Below are 20,276 nucleotides of genomic sequence, written 5' to 3'. Positions count from 1 at the left end.
TTCTAAACACTATCTTAACTGTATTTCACACTACTATCAATGAATTAATGCAAACTGACTGTTAAAAGAAATTCCATTCACAACAGCTCCAAATAGATTTTAGGAATATCTGTAATAAATATAGAGAAGCTATGAAATAAGGAAACTCTGATGGAAGATTCCAAAAAGAACCTAAATGAAGGGAGAGACATGTTGTGTTCGTGGACTGGAAGACTCGACACATTAAAAATGTCAAATCCTCCTACATTTATCGAAAAATTTTTATGCAATTCCATTAAAAACTCAAGCAGGAATTTCGTACATATATACAAACCTAGTGTAAAAACAAAGGAAAGCGGAAAAGGACTACAAAAGGAACAATTTTGAAAAAGAAGAACAAAGTTAGAGGACACACAATAATTGATTTCAAGACAACGTAAAACGTACAATAAACGAGGCTAATGCCCTGAGCTCAATCCCCAGCACCCGAGTTTAATCCTCAATACTGCAAAAAAATAAAAAATAATAAACAAACATACGATAAACGAAACATTGTGGTGGCGACAATGGAAATGGCACAGACAGAACCCAGAAAAAGACCCACCAGAAAGGGACCCAGTGATCCGTGCCAAAGGAGCCAGGGCGGCGGGCGCAGCCAGAGCGGGCGGTCGGGCGGCGCAGGGGACGCCCCCCGCAGAGCTCCCCGCCCAGAGCCACGCCCCCGCCCAGCCCGGCCGCCCCGGGACCCAAGTCGGCGGAGGGACTTGCCTCAAGCCCCGGCCAGGTCTCCGGCGCCGGAAAAATAAGAACAATATAAAAGCAAATGCAAAACATGTAAAAAAAAAAAAAAACTTTTGAAGATAAACGCGGCACCTTAGGGTCAGACAAAAAATATTCTAGACGTGACACCAAGACTGATCTAGCGACAAAATACCAACTGCTGGGTATCAAAACCCGAACTCCGGCCAGGACCAACTTCTGCCGGGAGAGCGACTCACACATGCCCAGGGCGACGCGCGAGTCCCGACCCGGGGAGGGAATGCCCGCCCCCGCAGCGACCCACCGTCGAGCGACACGAACTGGCCCACGGCCGACGAGCCGCCGCCGCTGTTCTCCACGAACTGCACCTCGGACACGATGATGTTGTCCTCCAGCACCGAGCCGCAGCCCGTGCACACCGCGTCGCCGCGCGCCGCGTCCAGCTCGATGTCCGTGCCGCCGCAGCCGCGGCACACGCGGCCCGTCATGGTGCGGCCGCGGGGCCCGGCCCAACCCGGCCCGGCCCGCCCGCCCGCCCCAGCCGCCCGGCCCTCAGCCCGCGGCCCTCAGCCCGCCAGGCCTGCCGCCCGCGTCCGTGCGCGCCGCACTCTCGCGAGGCCGCCGGCGCCGGGCCCTCCGATTCGCGGCGGCAGATTCGCCACGAGCGCCGGGCTGCGCTGCTCGCAACGGCAGCGCCCGAGGGATCAGGACAGGCACCGGAGCCGCTGCGCGAACAAGGACTCGAACCGACGACCTCCGAGCGGGACGCGGCCACCGGACCTCTACACAGCAGGCTAGCAGGCCTCCGGAGCCGCGCGCTGCGCGCGGGGCGGGGCGCGCGGGGCGGGGCGGGGCCCGGCCCGGCCCGGCACCCGGGCTGTGGGCGGGACTTGTATGTGGGTGGGCGGGGCCGGGGCGGTGAGTGGGGCTCGGGCAGTTAGCCGGACTTCGGAAAGGACTAGAGTCTGTGGCGGAGGTTTTGCGGGAATGGTGGGCGGGGCCGGGGCAGTGAGCGCGACTTCGGACAGGACCAGGGCTGTGGGCGGAATTGATGGGCGGGGCCTGGCGGCGAGCGCGACCTCGGACTGGACCAGGGGCTGTGGGCGGGACTTGAGGGAGGGTGCCGCCTTCTGAGACCACGCCGCCCCCGTCTACGTGAAGACTCTGCCAGGTGAAGACTCTTGCCTTGCGCTCTGCACCATCAGCCTCTTGTTATCTGTTCCCCCTAGGATTCCCCAATTTTTGACAGTGACAGTCTCCTTTCGGTGGTCCCGCCCAAAGTGGAATCTGAGCAAGAGGCACCCTACTACCTGCGCAGCCCTCAAACGTCTGCAGATGCTGCTCACAGTCTTCTGGACACCCAGGGATCTCTTAGAGGAAGCCTGAAAATAAATGTGAGACCACGTTTTTGAAAACTCCAAACCTTGATTGCAGAGCATGACCGGAGCTCAAACTGAATCAGAAAAACATCTATTACCAGATAGAAGTAACGTTGTAAAAACGTATATTCTTCACCAGTAAGTTTGATCCCAATAGAAATGTCAACAGGATTTTTCAAAAAAACTTGATAAGCTGATCCTAAAGTCATCTGGAAGAGATAATCCTCAAGAATAGTGGGGGAAAAAATCCAGAAAGAAGGAAGGCAGGTGGGGAGGGGGTAAAAAGCTCAAGCAGAATTCCCCTTCTGTATTTAAAAGCTACCTCAAAGGCAACATGGTATTTTTGGAGAGACAATTGGAGTAAATCTAAGAATCCTGAAACAAGCCTAAGTATACAGGAAATATAGGGCCCGCAAATCAGGAAAAGATAGGTTCTTCAATAGTGTTGGGATTTCCAAGTGGAAAAGGAACGGGTACACCAGGCACAGGCTAGTGGCGAATGCCTGTAATCCCAGCCATTAGGAGGCAAGGCAGCAGGATGGCAAGTTCAAAACCAGCCCCAGCAGCTTAGGGAGGCCTTGAGCAACTTAGTGAGACCCTGTCTCTAAACAAAAAGTAAAAAGGTCTAGGGATGTGTTTCAGTGGTTAAGTGCCCCTGGGTTTAATCTCTGGTATTAGAAAAGAAGAAGAAAGAAAAAGAAAGGAAAGGAAAGGGTAAATGGAATCTCGACCTTACTTTGTTTTAAAATGCAGTGTGAGTGACATTAAGGACTAATAGTAAAAACAAAATTGCAAAACTAACAAAATCAAATACAAGTGAATATTTCAGATTTCCAGTCGATAACTTTTCCCTCTTGAAGCTGCCAGTGAACCCAGAGCCTCATATATTCTAAGTACCTACTTCCACTAAACCCCAGCCCTGTAATTCAAACCATCTCTAGATTGTTTGCAATACCTACTACAATGTAAATAATATGTAAATAGTTGTTATATTACTTTGTTTAGGGAATAGTGACCCAAAAAAAAGCTGGTAAGTATTCAATACAAAGCAATTTTTTTCCAAATATTTTCCATCTGAAGTTGGTTGAACCCAAAGACTCATGGACATGAAGGGCCATCTGTCCATTGTTTTACATGTTTTAAAGCCGTATGCAGGCCAGGTACAGTGGCACCTGCCTGTAATCCCAGCTACTCAGGAAGCTGAGGCAAGAGAATTGTAAGTTCAAGGCCAGGCTCACCAACTTGGTTATCTGTTGGCAAATTAGTTATCTGTTGCTGCAAAACAAGTTACTCCAAAACTGAGCATCTCACAGCATCAGCATGGATCATCGCACACAATTACTGGAGTCAGAGGCCTGGAAGGTGCTTGACTGAGTGGTTCTGACTTAGGGTCTGTGTCAGTCTGCTTTCTGTCACTATGGCAGATACCTGAGATAAATCAATTTGAAAGGAGGAAAGGGGCTGGAGTAGTGGCTCAGTGGCAGAGCACTTGCCTGGTACGTGTGAGGCCCTGGGTTTGATCCTCAGCACCACATATAAATAAACATATAAAAATAAAAGGTCCATTAACTATATTTTTTTTAAAAAAAAAAAAGGAGGAAAAGGTTTATTTTGACTCACAGTTTCAGAGGTTTTAGTCCAGGGTGGGTTGGCTCGGTTGCTGTTGGTCCTGTGGCAAGACAGAACCCCATGGTAGGGAGCATGTAGTAGAGCAGAGCTGCTCACTCACAGCAGCCAGGGGGCAAAGAATGAGAAGAAGAGGTGGGTCCCAATTTCCCCTTCAAGGATATTCCCCCATGATCTAGTCTCCTCCCACTGAACCCCACCTCCTGAATTCCCTACCACCTCTGGTGGTGTCATAGCCAGTGACCAAACCTTCAGCACATGGGCTTGTGGAAGACACTCCAGATCCAAACTGTAGCAGGGTGTCTGGAGACTGTGGTCAATTTGTTAGCCAGGCCCCCCGAGGATGTGTATGGAACTGCAGAGTCCCCTTTTAATCCCATGAACATGGCTACTGGTGGGAGACCTCCATTTCTGAAGGTGGGGCCCTCTGTATGGCTGCTTGAATATCTTCCCAACATGGCAGCTGGCCATCCCCAGAGTGAGTGATCTGCAGTACCTCCGTGACCTGCCATCCCTCACTTCCCCCACACCTGCACTCTGAAATCACTAGATCCAGCCGAATCAAGGGTGCATAGTAAGCTGCACCTCCTGGAGAGAGGAGGGTCTGTGGAAGTAATTGAAAGCATCAGCACCCAATCACTGACAAATGCTTGATAGCCCTGGATGCTCCACAGAGGAGAATGCAGAGTCCTGGGAGATGAGGTCAGTGGGATGCTCCCCAGTCAGGGTGAGGGAGGGAGCCCTTGAAAGCATAACACTGCCTGCTACAGTGCAGAAGGAAGCTGGAGGAAGACTTGCCAAAAGCAAGGGGAACCAGGACAGAGGCCTGAAGGCAGAGCAGCTGGAGAGGAGGGACGGAGCTGGGCATGCCACTGCTCACCCTCTCACCCCCTTTCTGCCCTTTCTCTGAATGTCTTTGCAGGAGAAGCTTTATAAACATTTAGGACTGACTGACAGACCTGAACCCAGCATGAGGAGACAAAGGTGCCAACACCCCCAGGCCCCTACGTGGATACCCAACATGAGCAGTTTCTCTGTGCTCCTGAGCCTCTTCTCAGTACTACAGGAAGGACACTCACCGGCACCTCACAGAAGGGGAAGCCAGAAGGCTCCGTGATCATCACACTCTGAGTGCAGGGTAGGGCTGGGTTTCTTCTTCACCAACCTGGATGGACACAGCAGAAGCAGGGTGGGCCAGGCTGGGGCTCAGGCACAGACCTTCCTCTAAGGGGATTCACAGAGCTGGAAAGGAACAGGGGTGTCAGAATGGAACAAGGGAACAGCTTTCTTCTAAGCTGAACATGAAACTCAAACCAGAGGTTCTTGGTTCAGGGCCTGCCAGCAGAGTTAGACCTGGAGGGAGCACCTGAGCCCCAGAACTGCCTGCTTCTGATGGCTTTTGGGAGTCATCGTGCTCTTTACTTTCTAAAAGTCACATGTGTGTGTTGGTGAAAGCTCGGTCCTTGTCCCTGATATCAACCAATAATGAGGACACAGTATTGAGAAAAAGGAAGAAGAAAGTTTATTGCGTTGTCAGCAAAGGAGAAACACAGGGGACTCCTGTCCAAGAAGCTGTGATTCTGCCTGTCAGCAGGAGCAGGGGGCTGGGGTGGGGGTGATCATTTCACAGGCACATATTCTTATGGAAGTTAAACAGCATTGCCTCCGAATCAAAACTTTGGAACTTCTAGACAAAACGACTCTGATCTGAAATGGTGAATCTGATGCCAATATTGATCTGATGCCAATATTGCCCATCAGCAGGAGCAGGGGATTTTTAAAGAGGTGACTCAAAGGCTACATTCCACTTGTTCTCTGTTGCAGTTGTGATTCGCTTGTTCACTTGGGAGAGAGTCCTTTCTAAGATCTTCTGGTGCCATCCCCAAAGTCTGGATTACTTCCTTCCTGTGGTGGGTGTGTGCTCAGGAACAGATAAGCTCTGCCTAGGATGGGGAAGAGAGGTAATCCTATTTCCCCTGAGATTAGAGATGGGGAAAGATTAGGGAAGAGCAGGGAGAGAGGAAGAGAAAGAAACATGTGCATTTTAAAATAAGTTGAAGTGGTTAGGTTCAAAGTTGCAATGCTTAGGTTCAAAGCATAAAGTGGACCCTGTTACATGTTGACATGTTGGGGTCTCCTAGAATCAGGGAGGAACCACCCCCAGGCTAGCTAAGTCCTAGAGACAACAGACCACTTGCCTGCAAGGTGCCTTGGATGTACAGACTAACCATTTGAGTCCATACCCACTGGACTCTTTCATCGGGCTCCTGCAGCCAGGACATGGCCCCTGCCCTAAATCATCCCAGGGCTAAGGCCCAGACACTGGGTGCCACCCAGAGCCCAGAGCCCTGAAATGCCCTTGCTTGGCCTCCGTGGTTGGCCTGCCCTGCCCTGCCTCACCTGGGCACCCATAGCAAGACTCTCACCCATACCTCCCCTTGCCCCTCTCTTTGCTAGCTGGCCTAGGGCTTCGCTACATGGCCATGCCCACCCAACAGGCTCCTCTAAAAATCATGAGCAAGAAACTTCTTGCCAGGCAGCTGTTTCTGCGGTTGTCACCAACCACACCTGACTCCAGTCAGCCTGGGTCACTTGATAATACTACAGGTCCTCATGTCCAAGGGGAACCAGGGCAGAACCCTGAAGGCAGGGCAGCCTTCCTGCCTGCTGCGGGGCCACGGGTAAGTCCTTTACTTTCTGCAAGTTTCCTTTCCTCCTCTGCACAACAAGGAAAGAAATACTGCGCAGCAAGGGGCAGTGCTATCTACTGGGTGGCTTGGGACACAAACCCCCATTCCTGTATTCTACCCCTTCCCTGTTAGGTGAGACTTGGGCTCCAGTCCACTGTCCACTTTAGAAGTCAAGGACCAGAGTTCCCCTTTCTGAGTGTGCACAGCCTCATGCTTCCGTGTAGACAAGAGGCAGGAAAAAGATTCCTTTGGGCAGCGGGTCAGCTGCTCAGATGTCACCTTCCTAGCCATCAGCTCCCTGGACGAGAGAAGGACATCCTGAGCCTTTTTGACAGCTCCTTCTAGGCTGAAACTCCAATGAAAAGTCCCTGAACTTGGGGCATCAGGAACGTTCTGAGACACAGGCAGTCTTGTTCTGGGGGAGTATGTGAGCTCCTGCTTTTTTGGGACAGAGCCTTTCTCTGGTTCCAATAGCTTGAGAAAGTCACCTCCTCATCTGACCATTAAACATTCACCTGGGGGTGCATCCAGGTGGGCAAGGGAGCCAAAGGTTGGCCATTACAAGCTAGCAAGGGAAGAATTATCATGTGTAAAAGAAAAGGAAAGAAGGGAAGCCGGGAGGAGGACAAATCAATATGTAGCAGGGCCTCGGGTGTTGCCCTGTCCCCTAGCCCCAAGGGCCCACCAGCCATCGCACAAGGCTCTGGAAGACTTGAGTGGGCACCCACAGAAGCACCTGGTTCCTGTACAGGACGACCTCAGGCAGGGTCCCTGGGGCTAAGGACCAAGGTCCTCTGGACCTCCTCACAGAACATGTGGCCGCAGGTGTCTCTGTGCCTCAGATGACCCCAGTGAGTCAGGGGAAGACACAGGCCAGTCAGGAAGGGCTGGAGAGCAGGCAGCGCAGCAGGGATGAGCTGAGCATGGCTCCTCCTGCCAAGGCTGAGGGATCCAACCAGCCCCCTCCCTGCTGCCTTCCATCTTGTAATGTCAGGCTCCCCTCACCCCCTCCATAAAGGTAGTGGGAGTGCCTGGCTTACCTGCTTACCTGGGCTGGCAGAGAGAGCAAGCAGGTGCTTGTTCTCACTCTGCCTTGGCACATCCTTTCCCTCTGCCAGGCACCTGCTTCCCAGCACTTCCAGGGGAGGGAAAGCACAGCCTGGAGCTGGGGCCCTGCATGCCAGCAAGAAGGCCTCCTGAGGGTCCGGGCCGGGGCTCAGCAGTAGTGCACTTGCATGGCATGTGTGAGGCACTGGGTTTGATTCTTAGCACCGCAAATAAATAAAGGTCTATCAACAACTAAAAAAATATTTTTTAAAAAAGAAGGCCTCCAGGGGCTGGGGTTGTGGCTCAGTGGTAGAGTGCTTGCCTAGCATGTGCAAGGCCCTGGGTTTGATCCAAAAAAATAAAATAAAATAAAAAAGAAGGCCTCTTGACACTCTGCTATGGGAAAATGTCAAGCATACAGCAGAGTTGAAGGCGTGGCACTGTGAGCCTCTCCGCAGGCACATATTCTGCAGGGAGCACTCATCCCATTGCTCTTACCCACTCCTCTCCTCTCTCCATCCCTCTATCCGCCATCAGCCTCTGATTGCTGTCCTCAGGCATCCCCCGGGACACGACTAGGTGGCTCGAACAAAAATTTATTCTGTCATGGTCTGTAGGCTGGAGCCTGGGGTCAAAGGTGTGGGCAGGGCTGGTCACCCTGAGGCCTCTCTCCTTGGGTTATAGACAGCCACCTTCTCCCTGTCCTCCCATGGGCCTCCTTGTGTGTGTCTGAGTCCTGGTCCTGTTTTCTCATAAGGACATTCATCATAGTGGCCTAGTTTTACATTATGCATCTATTTATTTTGGTACTGGGACTGAACCCAAGGTGCTTTACCTCTGAGCCACAGCCCCAGCCCTTTTTATTTTTATTTTTAAATATTTTTGGTACCAGGGATTGAACCCAAGAGCACTTAACAACTGAGCCACATCCCCAGCCCTTATTTTATTTAGAGACAGGATCTCACTGAGTTTCTTAGCACCTTGCCAGTGCTGAGGCTGGCTTTGAACTTGCAATCTTCCTGCCTCAGCTTCCCAAGCCACTAGGAGTACAGGTATGCACAACTACACCTGGCCTTATTTTTTTTTTTTTTTTGAGACAGGGTCTTGCTAAATTGCTTAGGTTCTCAACTAAGTTGTCCAAGCTGGCCTTAAACTGATTCTCCTGCCTCAGCCTCCTGAATTGCTGAAATGCAGGTGGGTGCCTCCATGCCTGGCTTAATCATCTGTTAAAAGCTCTATCTCCAAATGCAGGCACATTATGAGGTCCTCGGCATTGGGATTTCAATGTAAGTTTTGGGGGGACCAATTAAGCCTGTAATGTAGTCAAATGCTCATATTTTCTAAGTACTGCTCAATGAGCTTGACAAAAGCACACAGTATTTCAAGACTCCACTGGGAGTCAGTAGAATAGCTGAACCTATTTTTGCAAACTTCCAGCCTATTGCGAAATTTAAAGTTGGGTACACACATGTGACCTCCCACTCAATAGGGGAAGGCATCCACATTGGTCATCTGTGACTGGGGTGAGCTTTCTTCCTGCATGAGAGAACCTGAGCCCTCCTTGAGGCTCTCCCAGAGCGTGCTCCTTCCCTCCTGCCAGGCAGCTCTCCCTGCATAGCTGTCCCTCTATGTGCCCCCAGTTCATTTCCTCCCACTGCAATTAAAGTTGCCCCTTAGCAAATGTGCACGGGTGGCCCTTAGCTTCCAGGGCCTGGGAAACATCCACACGGGAGTCAGTGTCCTCTGCAGTGGTGTCCCCTCTTTCCCCTGAGGGGCTCTGTTTCCAAACCTGAGCAGTGTTTTGGCTGTTATTGTTGGTGTTTGTGGTGCAGGGGATTGAACCCAGAAGTACTCAGTGCTCTACCACTGAGCTACATCCCCAGTCCTTTCTTATCTTTTTTCTTTTCTTTCTTTCTTTTTTTTTTTTTTTTTTTGAGACAGGGCCTTGCTAAGTTGTCCAGGCTGGCCTGGAACTTGTGATCCTCCTGTCTCAGTCTCCTGAGTTGCTAGAATTAGAGGCATGCACCACTGCACCCTTCCTCCTCTCTCGTCCCCTTCGCCAGCCCATGAGGTCACCAAGTTTTGCCAAATCTTCCTTCCCTGCCCTCCCCTGTCCTTCCTCTCTATTGCATGCTGGCTGGGCCCACTCCAGGACAAGGGAGGGTTGGCCCTTCCTGCAGGTTTTCTCTCCCTCACAAAAATGTTCTTTTAAAGAATGTCCTCAAAAACCTGAGTCCTAGGCTGGGGATATAGCTCAGTTGGTAGAGTGCTTGCCTTGCACACATAAGGCCCTGGGTTCCATCCCCAGTACACTGCACACACACATACAAACAAACAAAAAAAACCAGAGTCCTTCCCACTTGTTTTTGCTTGCTCCAGATGAGACTTTGGTAGTTAAGGCCCCTCTCCATCTGGCCTGTTGTGATCTGAGGGTCAGGGACTTCCAGAATCCATGTTGGACCCTGATCCCTGGTATGATGGTATTAGGAGATGGAGCCTTTGGGGAAGTGATGGAGCTGTCCTAGTGAGTGGGTTAGCTTCCTTGGGAAGGAGGCTGCAGGGAGCTACCTTGCCCTTTCCAACACAAGGACACAGCAAGAGGTGCCACCTGTGAAGCAGAGAAACCCTAAATCTGGGGCACCTTGATCATGGACTTCCTGGCCTCCAGAACTGTAAGAAAAAAATTCCATAATTTATAAATCATCCAGGCTAAGGTTTTTGTTACAAGAGCAGTAATGGACTAAGAAATGGCCTGACTTTCTTTGATTCAAAAAATAATGTTACTCTCAGATTGCTAGAATCATTTTTGCTAATTGTAAATCTATATAAAAATTAAGAAAAACCATAAGTTATTCCCACACTTACTCTAGTGGCAATGAGTTGAACATGGTTTATACATGTGGTCAGTGGTATTGTGACTTGTGAATTACCTATGAATATCATTGGTTGGTTTCTGTACAGTGTTAGGGCCTTAGAATTTCCTGATATTTAACCTATGTTCTCAGTTATTGTGACATTATTTCCACTGTGGGAGATACAGAGAAGCATTAGAGTCTGAACACAGGGTCCCCTCTTAATGTTAGGGTCCAGGATGACCACCGTGGACGGCCTATCAGGACTGCTTGTCGGTTCTCCTTCTCACACTGCTCCTATCTCCTGATGTTTCACATAGTAACATACCCTTGGTCTCCCTTGTTTTCAGTGCTTCGTGAGCATTCCCTTTGCTGGCTACTTCATATCCCCAGGAGGAGGACATGACCTGACTGCTATTGTCACTTCTCCATCATCAGACATTCCTTTACCCAAGTTTTGCCATTTGAGCTGACACCTGTTCATGTGCTCCTGTGGCAGGGTGCCAATGACCACTGCCAAGCCACTGCAAGGTCTGCTCCAGGTCTCCTCACCCCAGGTGCAGGGCAAGAGAGCCAGACCAGAACCTCTCCTACTTGGAGAGGGACTTGAGGTCACAAACTGAAAACTCACTGGGAAGCAAGATGGTAGCAGGCCCTGTTAGGACCTGTCTGTACTAAGGAGATAGGTGAAACCCTGATCTTGTTTACACTTACAGTTCCCCATCGTCATGACAACAGAGAAAACCATCTCATTTACTGTTTGGTGAATCTTCTGCCACTCCTCTAAGTGTTTCCCACTGGGGTTTTTTAATGGTTTCCAGATTTGTATAATTCCCCTTGCTATTAAGATTGTCACCTAGCTAAACAGTATTTCTACAGAGCTGGTCCTTGGTTAAAGGGGGAGGGCTGAGGCCTGCCTTTGTTCATTTCCTTTCTCCAGGCTTGGGCAAAGGCCCAGCCAGAGGGTGCCCAGCATTCCCTTTGGCCACAGTCAATCCTGATGCGCAACCACAGAGCATGCATTATTTTCCCTGCACAATTAGTACATTTCATTATAGAAGAAAACATGAAAGATAGATAAGAAGAATGAAATAACTAAATTCCTACCACACAGAGAGAATTTTTTTTTTTTCAATTTGGGTTAATTCCTGTGCTGTGGATATTTATGAAAATAGGTATTTGACCTGCATAATCACTTACATGTAAACAATATTTTGTACATGCATGCATTTACACAGCCATTCTGTTTTCAACAAATAGAGTCATGTCATGCCTGCAGTTTTTGGCAAGTTTTTAACTTTATTTCTTGGGGGGCCTTGCACATACTGGGCAAGAGCTCTACTGAGCGACATCTTTAGCCCTTAATATTTTATTCTGAAACGGGTCTTGCTAAGTTGCCCAGGCTGACCTTGAATTTGCAATCTTCCTACCACAGCCTCCCCAACAGCTGGGATGACAGGCGTGCACCACCACAGCCTGTTGCACTTACTGTGTCAGTAACTGTAGAATGTTTTATCAGGTTCCATCATGGCTGACCTAACTATGCTCCACTTCAAATCCCTGGAGTTGATTTCAAGCTTCCACTCTGAGGGGCAGGACTGGTCTGAATGTAGGAATCACCCACACGTGTTGCCGCAGGGCAGGGAACCTGAGAAATCCCAGGCCACCCCCCACAGTGCACCAACACTGTGTTCCAGCAGGGAATCTGACAGGGGAAATGGGTCTCCAGTGGGACTGACTTCTACCGTGATTCCCCTCCGGTTGGCCATGTCCTGCCTGTCTCTGAGTGCAGGTCTTTGGGGGTGGCATTTTCTGCGTTTGTAGGGGCCGGATGCATCACTGGCAGAAATGCTGGCCGGTGAAATGTGCTGGGAAGAATTCCCCCAACTTGCCTTTTAACCTTGCCAATGGTGGAGTTTTCACTGCAGACATGTTTGACATCGTCAAGTGGACAACTCGTGGGTCAGCAACCAGAGATTTCTCTCAACATGTCTATTCCCATTTCCCACACAGCCAAAGGCAGCCTCCTCCTACTTGACACCTGTTGTATTCACTAGTCACACATCTGGGTTTCATGCTGTGGTTTTGTGCAAATCAGCTTTTAGAAGAATCTGTGCCTCCCCAGAGGCTCACAGGCCTCCCTCTGTCCATACCTCCATGCTTGTCCACACTGTTCACACTTCTCAGACACCTGGAAAGACACCTCATGGCTTCAGTTGTTCTGTGAGACACTTACACATCTGCAGGGACAATGCCCCCTCTTCCTCCAAAGTGTGCCAGCAGCACTGATGGTGACACGACATTCATGACAATGGAGGGGCCTTGGGAGCACCTGCAAGCACCAGCTCAGGTGCTTCCGACCTGACTTGGGAGCCATGAGGTGGGCAGGTGGGCAGGCAGTGGCACTGCCTGAATGGTGAGAAGACACAGGCCTTCCCAGGTGAACGCTAGCATGGCTCCAGAGCCCCCTGCATTGTCTCGTTGAACCTCATAAGTTGCTGGGGGTGCTGGGCACTCCCTCGGTCTCCCCACAGAGAGCGTGGTGTTACCAGCCGTGCATTTGAATTTGCTTCGTGACCCATCACAGGTCCTTGCAGATGCTGGTGAAAGTAGGGAAAGATGGTCTCCCTTCTGGGGGATCCTGTGCCCCACCCCTCATTGGGAGTTCTGTGCCCAGGGAAGATGAAAGGATGGACATTGGGCCTACTCACTATCTCTGAGATACGGACTGAATGTGTCCCCCGAATTCATACTGAAATCCTACCCCTCATGGTGGTGATAGGAGGCAGAGCCATTGGGAATCCCTCATTACTGGAATTAGTGTCCAGACACTTCATCTGACGGAACTTTGATCTTGAACTTCCAGGACTGGGGTGTGGTAGACAGCTCATCTAGCATGCATGGGGCTCTGGGTTCCATCCTCAGCACCAAGGTGATAATAGTGAACCATGGTCTTGGACATGCCACCTCCAGAACTGAAACACATGATCCTGTTGTGTGTCAGCCGCTGGCTGTGGCACTTGGTTATGGCAGCATGGACTCTCGACTGCCAGGCTAGGTGTCTTGCTGTCTTGTTTGTGGTTTGGGAGGGACCCTTCCCCGCCTTGTGACAGACAGCATCCTTAACTGACTAGCTTCAGCACTTTGCCAGGTCACCTCTTGCGTTTTTCTCAGGTTACTACTGGGTTCTATTCACAAAGGCAAGGTGACCTCCGCCCCATCACTCTCACCGGTGTCTTAAGGGTTAGCTGACCATTTTAAGGTGATGCACTCATGTTTTACCACATGCCTGATGTTGGTCTAAAAACCCAAAGAGGGAGGTCTGGGTAAGCCCATTACAGTGAATCCATATTATAGGATACCAAAAGGCCATGTCAACTACACTCCAGAAAAAGTTTGAGGTTTGGCAGAATGTTGAGAGCCACAGCTGAGTCAGAATGGCCCCTGGCACTTTGCCAGAAGTAATGGTTGAGAGGGGAGCCATTAAGATGATGCTGGATTGATTCAGTTGTATATTAGACCTTTACTGTCTGATAATAGGATGGCTCTTGCGTCGGGGCCCCCGCTACTTTGGAGTTCCCGTTGAGTTCTCCCGGTTTCCGAGAGTGAGTGCGCGCGCAGCCCGGGGGAGGGAGTTCCGGTTGGTGTGTGGTGTGTTCCTGGAGGAGCCGCCTGGGTGGCGTTCAGGAGAGTTCCCAGGGAGTGTGCTGGTGGAGTTCGGAAATAAAGTTTGTTCCTGCTTGAGTGGCTCGTGATTTGTGCCCAGCCAGACTGCGGCAGCAGAATGCTCATATATTGATGGAAACAACATAGTATGTGCACCTCAATCCAGATTTCAAAACAAAAACAAAAGTCCTCATGTCACCCTTGGGCCTCTCCCTTCCCCACCCTTCCTCCAACACCTGATCTCTGCAGAGATCTCACGCAGCCTTCCTGCCTGGGAGAGTTTGTCCTCCTGACCCAGGCTCTCCAGATTGGTGTCTTGGCCCAGGGGCTCCTGGACCAGGAGGACACTGAGGGACACTCTGCCCTGCAGAGCCTGGGGCCTTGCAGGTGTGTTCCTCCTGGCCTCATCCTTGTCCACCCTGCCTGGAGCACCACACCTGCCAGCACCCTGCCTGCACTTGAGGTGCCCGTCTTTGTCTCTCAGGAGAATGCTCCAGGAGGGGAAGCACTGTCTAGTTTTTCTTTCCTGCATCCCCAGGGCTTAAAAATGGCTTGATAATCATTTGCTAGGTGAACAAATGTTTGCCCCTTTCTTTCTTTTTTTTTTTTTTTTAGAATTTTTTTTTAATATTTATTTTTTTAGTTTTCGGCGGACACAACATCTTTGTTTGTATGTGGTGCTGAGGATCGAACCCGAGCCGCATGCATGCCAGGCGAGCGCACTACCGCTTGAGCCACATCCCCAGCCCCATGTTTGCCCCTTTCAATACAACAAGTCTGCAAGGGTCATCTGGGTTGTTTTCAAGGGGCAACTCCTGTAGGAATTTCTGGTTTCTATAGCAGTTAGCATCAGTGGTCTAGGGCCTGCTCCATGCTGGCCACTTAATAGGGCAACCATGGGGAAGAGCCCAGACACTGTCTTTGCCCACGAAGTTCAGGCTACGTTGGGGGGTAGTGTAGCAGGTGTGAAATCAGGCTGCAGTCATATGGCAGGTATCTGTGAGCTGCCACCCTCCCAGTGGTGCCCCAAAGGCAACCTTCCAACCACAGACAGCTCTTGTGCCGAATGCCATGATCCTGCTCCTCTCACAGGCCATGGCCTGCAATGATGGGTCTGCTGCTCAGCCTTCCTGCCTGTGGCCTGTCCCTATGCAGTTGCTGTCCCAGGAGGCCACCAGGGTGTCTTTACCTGAAAGAGGAGTGCATGTCCAGCCACTCTGTGTGACTTCTGTGCCCTTAGTGAGAGAAGCTTCCATTCTTGCCTCAGGGATAGTGGCTCAGTCATTCCATGGGCTTCACCCATGGCACAGGACATGACAGAAGCCACATCCCGGAGTTTCGGCAGCTCTGACTGGAGCTGCCCCCAAAGAAACAGCAGAGTAGTATGCTTTCTTTAACTCCTTTGGTTCCAGACCAAGGAGTGGGATAGCTGGGTCAAATGGTGGTTCCATTCCACATTTTCTAAGGATCTCCATACTGCTTTCCAGATTGGCTGCACCATTTTGCAGTCCCACAAGCAATGTGTGAGTGAATTTTTTCCCCACATCCTCGCCAACACTTATTGTTGTTTGTATTCTTGATAACAGCCATTCTGACTGGAGTGAGATGAAATCTTAGAGTAGTTTTGATTTTCATTTCTCTAATAACTAGAGACATTGAACATTTTTTCATATATTTGTTGGCCATTTGTATTTCTTCTTCTGAGAAGTGTCTGTTCAGTTCCTTAGCCTTTTTATTGGTTGGGTTGTTTGTTTGTTTGTTTGTTTTTGATGTTAAATTTTTTGAGTTCTTTATATATCCTGGAGATTAGTGCTCTATCTGATGTGTATGGTAAAAATTTCCTCCCGGGCTGGGGATGTGGCTCAAGCGGTAGCACACTCACCTGGCATGCGCAGGGTGCTGGGTTCGATCCTCTGCACCAAATAAAAATAACATAAAGATGTTGTGTCCACCAAAAACTAAAAAATAAATATTAAAAAATTCCCCCCTCTCTTTAAAAAAAAAATTTCCTCCCATTCTGTAGGCTCTCTCTTCACCAAAGACAGCATACTACAGTGACACAGCCATATCAATGTTTATAACAGCACAATTCACAATAGCTAAACTGTGAAACCAACATAGATGTCCTTCAGTGGATGAATAGATAAGAAACTGTGGTATATATACACTATGGAATATTACTCAATATTAAAAGAGAATAAACTCATGGCATTTGCAGGTATATAGATGGAGTTGGAGAATATCATGCTAAGTGAAGTAAGCCAATCCCTCCCCCCCGAAAGGCTGAATGTCTTCTCTGATATGTGGATGCTGATCCATAATGGGGGTGGGGGCATGGGAGGAATGGAGGAACTTTGGATAGGGCAAAGGGGAGGGAAGGGAAGGGAGGGAGCATGGGGGTAGGAAAGATGGTGGACTGAGACAGACATCATTACCCTAGATACATGTATGACTGCACATATGGTGTGACACTACATTGTGTACAACCAGAGAAATGAAAAATTGTGCTCCATTTGTGTACTATAAATCAAAATGCATTCTGCTGTCATGTATAACGAATTCGAACAAAGAAAAGAAAGAAACAGCAGAGAAGTGCATGGGCCTTCCCACAGGAGGGCAGCAGAAGTCCCAGGGTCAGCAATTGTCCTCTCACTATGCTGTGCTCCTGCCACCCTTAGAAGTACCATGAGGTTCCTGTGGTTTCTGTGCTTCAAAGGGAACCCCTTTCAGTCAGGGACCACCTCTGCCCCATGCTGCATGTCCCACAACGAGTTTGTGTCATCTTGCCTTAAACTGATTTGATAAATGAGTTTCCAAGGAGCCCATAGGCCACAGCACCCAGCTAGAAACACCCGAGTCCTGCTGGGCAGGCTGAGGGAACCCCTGTGACCACAGGTAGAACTGCAGGAGAGGAGCTGGCACCTCTGCCTAGCCCCGTCACCCAGGGTTTTGGGCTTTCTTCTCTTTATCACTGATGAAGTCCTATGACCATTTGGAACCCTTCATCTTTAATTCACCAAGAACATCAGGATGTGGCAGCACAACTTGGGCAGCCAAAGCAGGAGGATCGCAAGTTTTCCCCTCCCTCCCTCCCTCCCTTCCTTCCTTCTTTCTTCCAGTTCTGGGGATTGAACTCGGGGCCTTGTAATTGCTAGGCAAGCACTCTATCACTGAGTTACACTCCAGTCTAGGAGAATTGAAAGTCTAAGGCCAGCTATAGCAACTTAGTGAGACCCTGTCTCTTGACAGGCAAAAAAAAGAGAAAAGAAAAGAAAAAGAATTGGGGATGTAGCTCAGTGGCAAAGCACCCTTGGGTTCAATCCCCAGTGCCAAAACCCAACAAATAATTCATCGGTGGAATATTCCTGTAATCCCAGCTACTTGGAGCAAAATCAGGAGAAAGACTGCAAGTTCAAGGCCAACCTGGGCAACCTAGCAAGGCCCTGCCTCAAAAATTAAAAAACAAAAAAGTTTAAACACAGGCTGGGCTGTCGCTCAGGGTCAGAGCACTGGTGGTCAGACTGTCTCTGCCCTGAGAAGAATTTAAACTTTCCACCATAGCAATCACGGAGCAAGGCAAGCCCTGCCTCCTTCTGTGGCAGTTGCAGAACCTCAATTGCCTCAGTTTCCTCCTCTGTAAGGTGGGGATGGGCACTGAGGACTCCAACAGTGCCTGGCACAGGGGAGGGGCACGGCTCAACTGTGACTGCTTGTGGCAAGCCCCAATCTGCACCACTAATCACCCCATATTTCCTCCCTGGATCCTGGCTGTACTGCCTGCCTGGCGCACACAGACACGATGCGTCAGGCGGCCCATTCATCTGTTTGCAACTGCACCCCCGTCCTGTCCCCACACTGCATGCCAAGTGCTGAAGTCAGTGGATGCCTGTCCTCTGCCCTCACATCAAAGGCAGCCTGTCCTCACGGGGGCTGCTGTGCCTCTCTGAACACAGCCCCCATCTCTTAGGTACTAGTCCCACAGGCGCTCTGCTGGCCCCAGCAGGGCCACAGTGTAAGACAATACCCCAGTCAGCTGGCCACAGACAGACAGACTCTCATGGCTTTCAGCTGTACCACCCTGAAGGAGCGGGGACCATGTGGGAAACACAGGTCCCTTGTTTTCTCCAAAGTGGGACCCTGGCTTTAAGCGCTCGCAGCTGTTTGCAGCTCAGATCCTGGAGTTGCAGAGGGAGCCAGCAGCACCAGCTTTTGCTGGAGAAAATGCGAACAGTGGACTGCTGTGGTAAACCCCAAGGACAGGGAAAGACAGCTGGTTCAAAGCTGATTGGCTTGGGCTGGAATTGTTTCAATAAAACTACACGTAGACAGCAACACAGGGACAGGAGTAGGAGAAGCCGTGGATACAAAGAAACAAGACATGACAGAAAAGCTTTTCCTAAGTCTGTTGATTTTGACCATAGACAGCACTAAAAGGACGCCAAAAGGATGGGAAGGGATGACCCTGAACCTAGATGTCCTGTCCACAGGCCTTGACCAAGGTCCCAGCCCACTGGGTTCCTGGGGCCCGCTCTGGAGGTTGCCTCCTATTGGCACTGCGACCCCAGCCAGGAGGGACTATGCCCTTTACGTACAGACTTGTTCTCAGGGTCTCAAGCAAAACTTAGAAAAGCACTGCTGAATGCCGAGGAGGACAGTCCCGGGCTAAGCCCACCCGGGTGTCCAGCTGGTAGGAACCGCAACAGTCACCGCCTGGGCCCTGCCACAGCCCTGCGACCACAGCGCAGGGCGCGGGGCACAGAGGACATGGGCGGGTGGGTGGCGTCTTCAGGGTGTGAGGGGGACCCCGCGCTCTAGGGGGCTGTGCGGGGACACGCGGGGCGGCAGGGCTCAGGAGGTGCGGGGGGGGGATGCGCTGGGACCCCGATGCTGGGACACGGGGGCCAGCCGGGGGACAATGAGCGTCCTCGGGGGCGCCACGTTGCGGCAAGCAGGCAGAATAGCACGCGGACCCCGCGGGGCCCTCCGCCCGGGTCCCTCGCGGCCCTTGAGGCCGTCCCGGGGGGCGGGGCGGGCGCGCGCCGGGCGGGGCCTGTGCGCAGACGCGCGCTCCCGAGGCTGGTGGCGGGCGCGCGCGGCACCTCACTTCCGGCGGGCAGCGATTGGGCGCGGGGCGCGAGCCCGGCCGGGCCGGCCAATCGTCGGCGGCGCGCGGCGGGGCGGGCGCGGCCGCAGTCTGGACACCGCCCGCGGGCCTGCCGCTGCCCGCCGGCCCCGCCGGCAGCCATGTGACCGCGCCGCCGCCCTCCGCGCGCCCGGCCCGCCCGCTGCCGCGCGCCCGCGGCCGGCGCAGCCCCAGGCCGCCGAGGTACGGCGGGGCCGGCGCCATGGCCGAGCGGGGCCGCCTCGGCCTCCCCGGCGCGCCCGGCGCGCTCAACACGCCGGTGCCCATGAACCTGTTCGCCACCTGGGAGGTGGACGGCTCCAGCCCCAGCTGCGTGCCCAGGTACGACGCCCGCGCGCGCCGCGCTTTGTCCGCGCGCACCTGCCCGCGCCGGGGCCTGCAGCCCGGCTGGGACCCCGCGCCCCTGAGCGGGCGCCCCCGGGTTGCGGGGCCACTGCCCCGCGGCGCTGCGCTGTCCGCTGGCCCTGCGGCTCGCCTGGCTCGCGCCCAGCCTGCTGCGCCGTGACACCTGCCTCCTGGTGCGGGACGTGGAGTGGACTTGGGGTGCGAGCCCTCCCCTCCGGGCTCCACAGATTTCCCGTCGCGTCCGGAGGCACTGTCAAACCTCAGCGGCCTGGGAGTGTTCGTCGGGCGCAGGGTCCCGAGGACGCGCAAACTTGGGATCACGACGTAACCCCTGTGCGGAGGGTTTCCAGCTTCGCCGTCTGTGCGGCTTGTCCCTCGGGGCGGGGCGGGCGGTCCGTCCTCTCCTTACCTGTGTGGCCATGTGCCTGGTCTTGCAGAGACTCCTGAATCAATACTGCTCTTTGCCTCGAGCCGTTAATTTTGCAAAAGGCTCCCTGCCCTTCACTCGGTAGGCGACCGCCCACTCGGCCTGTGGTAAGGACTGGACAAGGTTTACCCAGGGGCCAGCGCTGGGAGAAGCCACACTCTACGTGGACTGCAGCGCCGCTGCCCCCATGTCTTCCGCACAGCTTGAAACTTTTGTGACTTCTGCTTGGTTTGCGCAGGAGCTCCCAGGCTGAGGGGTCACAGAGCTCTCCTACAAGGCAGTCTCCAGGCGAGGGGGCAGCAGGTGGGGTGAGGCTTCTCCCTAGGGAGAGGTGAGGGCGAGTGGACCTCCCAGTGGGCATCT

The 20,276-nt window shown here is 52.1% G+C and overlaps 2 protein-coding genes across 13 annotated transcripts in view; one reads left to right on the top strand and one right to left on the bottom strand.

The window, feature by feature from the left end:
* The window catches only part of Brf1 (BRF1 general transcription factor IIIB subunit), a 64,064-nt gene extending 62,815 nt beyond the window's left edge, over positions 1-1,249 (bottom strand). For all 7 annotated transcript variants that reach the window (XR_003584348.2, XM_027946648.2, XM_027946652.2 and 4 more), the window contains exon 1: positions 1,043-1,249. Coding sequence is in view for 6 of the 7 variants with exons in the window: in XM_027946648.2 (XP_027802449.1) it covers positions 1,043-1,226 (184 nt within the window). In the remaining variant the exon portion in view is untranslated. The remainder of the gene's footprint in view (positions 1-1,042) is intronic.
* Positions 1,250-19,300: 18,051 nt separating this feature from the next.
* The window catches only part of Pacs2 (phosphofurin acidic cluster sorting protein 2), a 71,599-nt gene continuing 70,623 nt past the window's right edge, over positions 19,301-20,276 (top strand). For all 6 annotated transcript variants that reach the window (XM_027946592.3, XM_071607451.1, XM_071607450.1 and 3 more), the window contains exon 1: positions 19,301-19,462. In XM_027946592.3, coding sequence (XP_027802393.2) covers positions 19,344-19,462 — 119 coding nt within the window. In that variant the 5' untranslated portion in view covers positions 19,301-19,343. The remainder of the gene's footprint in view (positions 19,463-20,276) is intronic.

Source organism: Marmota flaviventris, chromosome 2 (genome assembly GCF_047511675.1).
Source record: "Marmota flaviventris isolate mMarFla1 chromosome 2, mMarFla1.hap1, whole genome shotgun sequence".
Taxonomy (NCBI): domain Eukaryota; kingdom Metazoa; phylum Chordata; class Mammalia; order Rodentia; family Sciuridae; genus Marmota; species Marmota flaviventris.
Note: the sequence above shows the minus strand (reverse complement) of the source record. Positions and strands in the feature narration are given on the sequence as shown.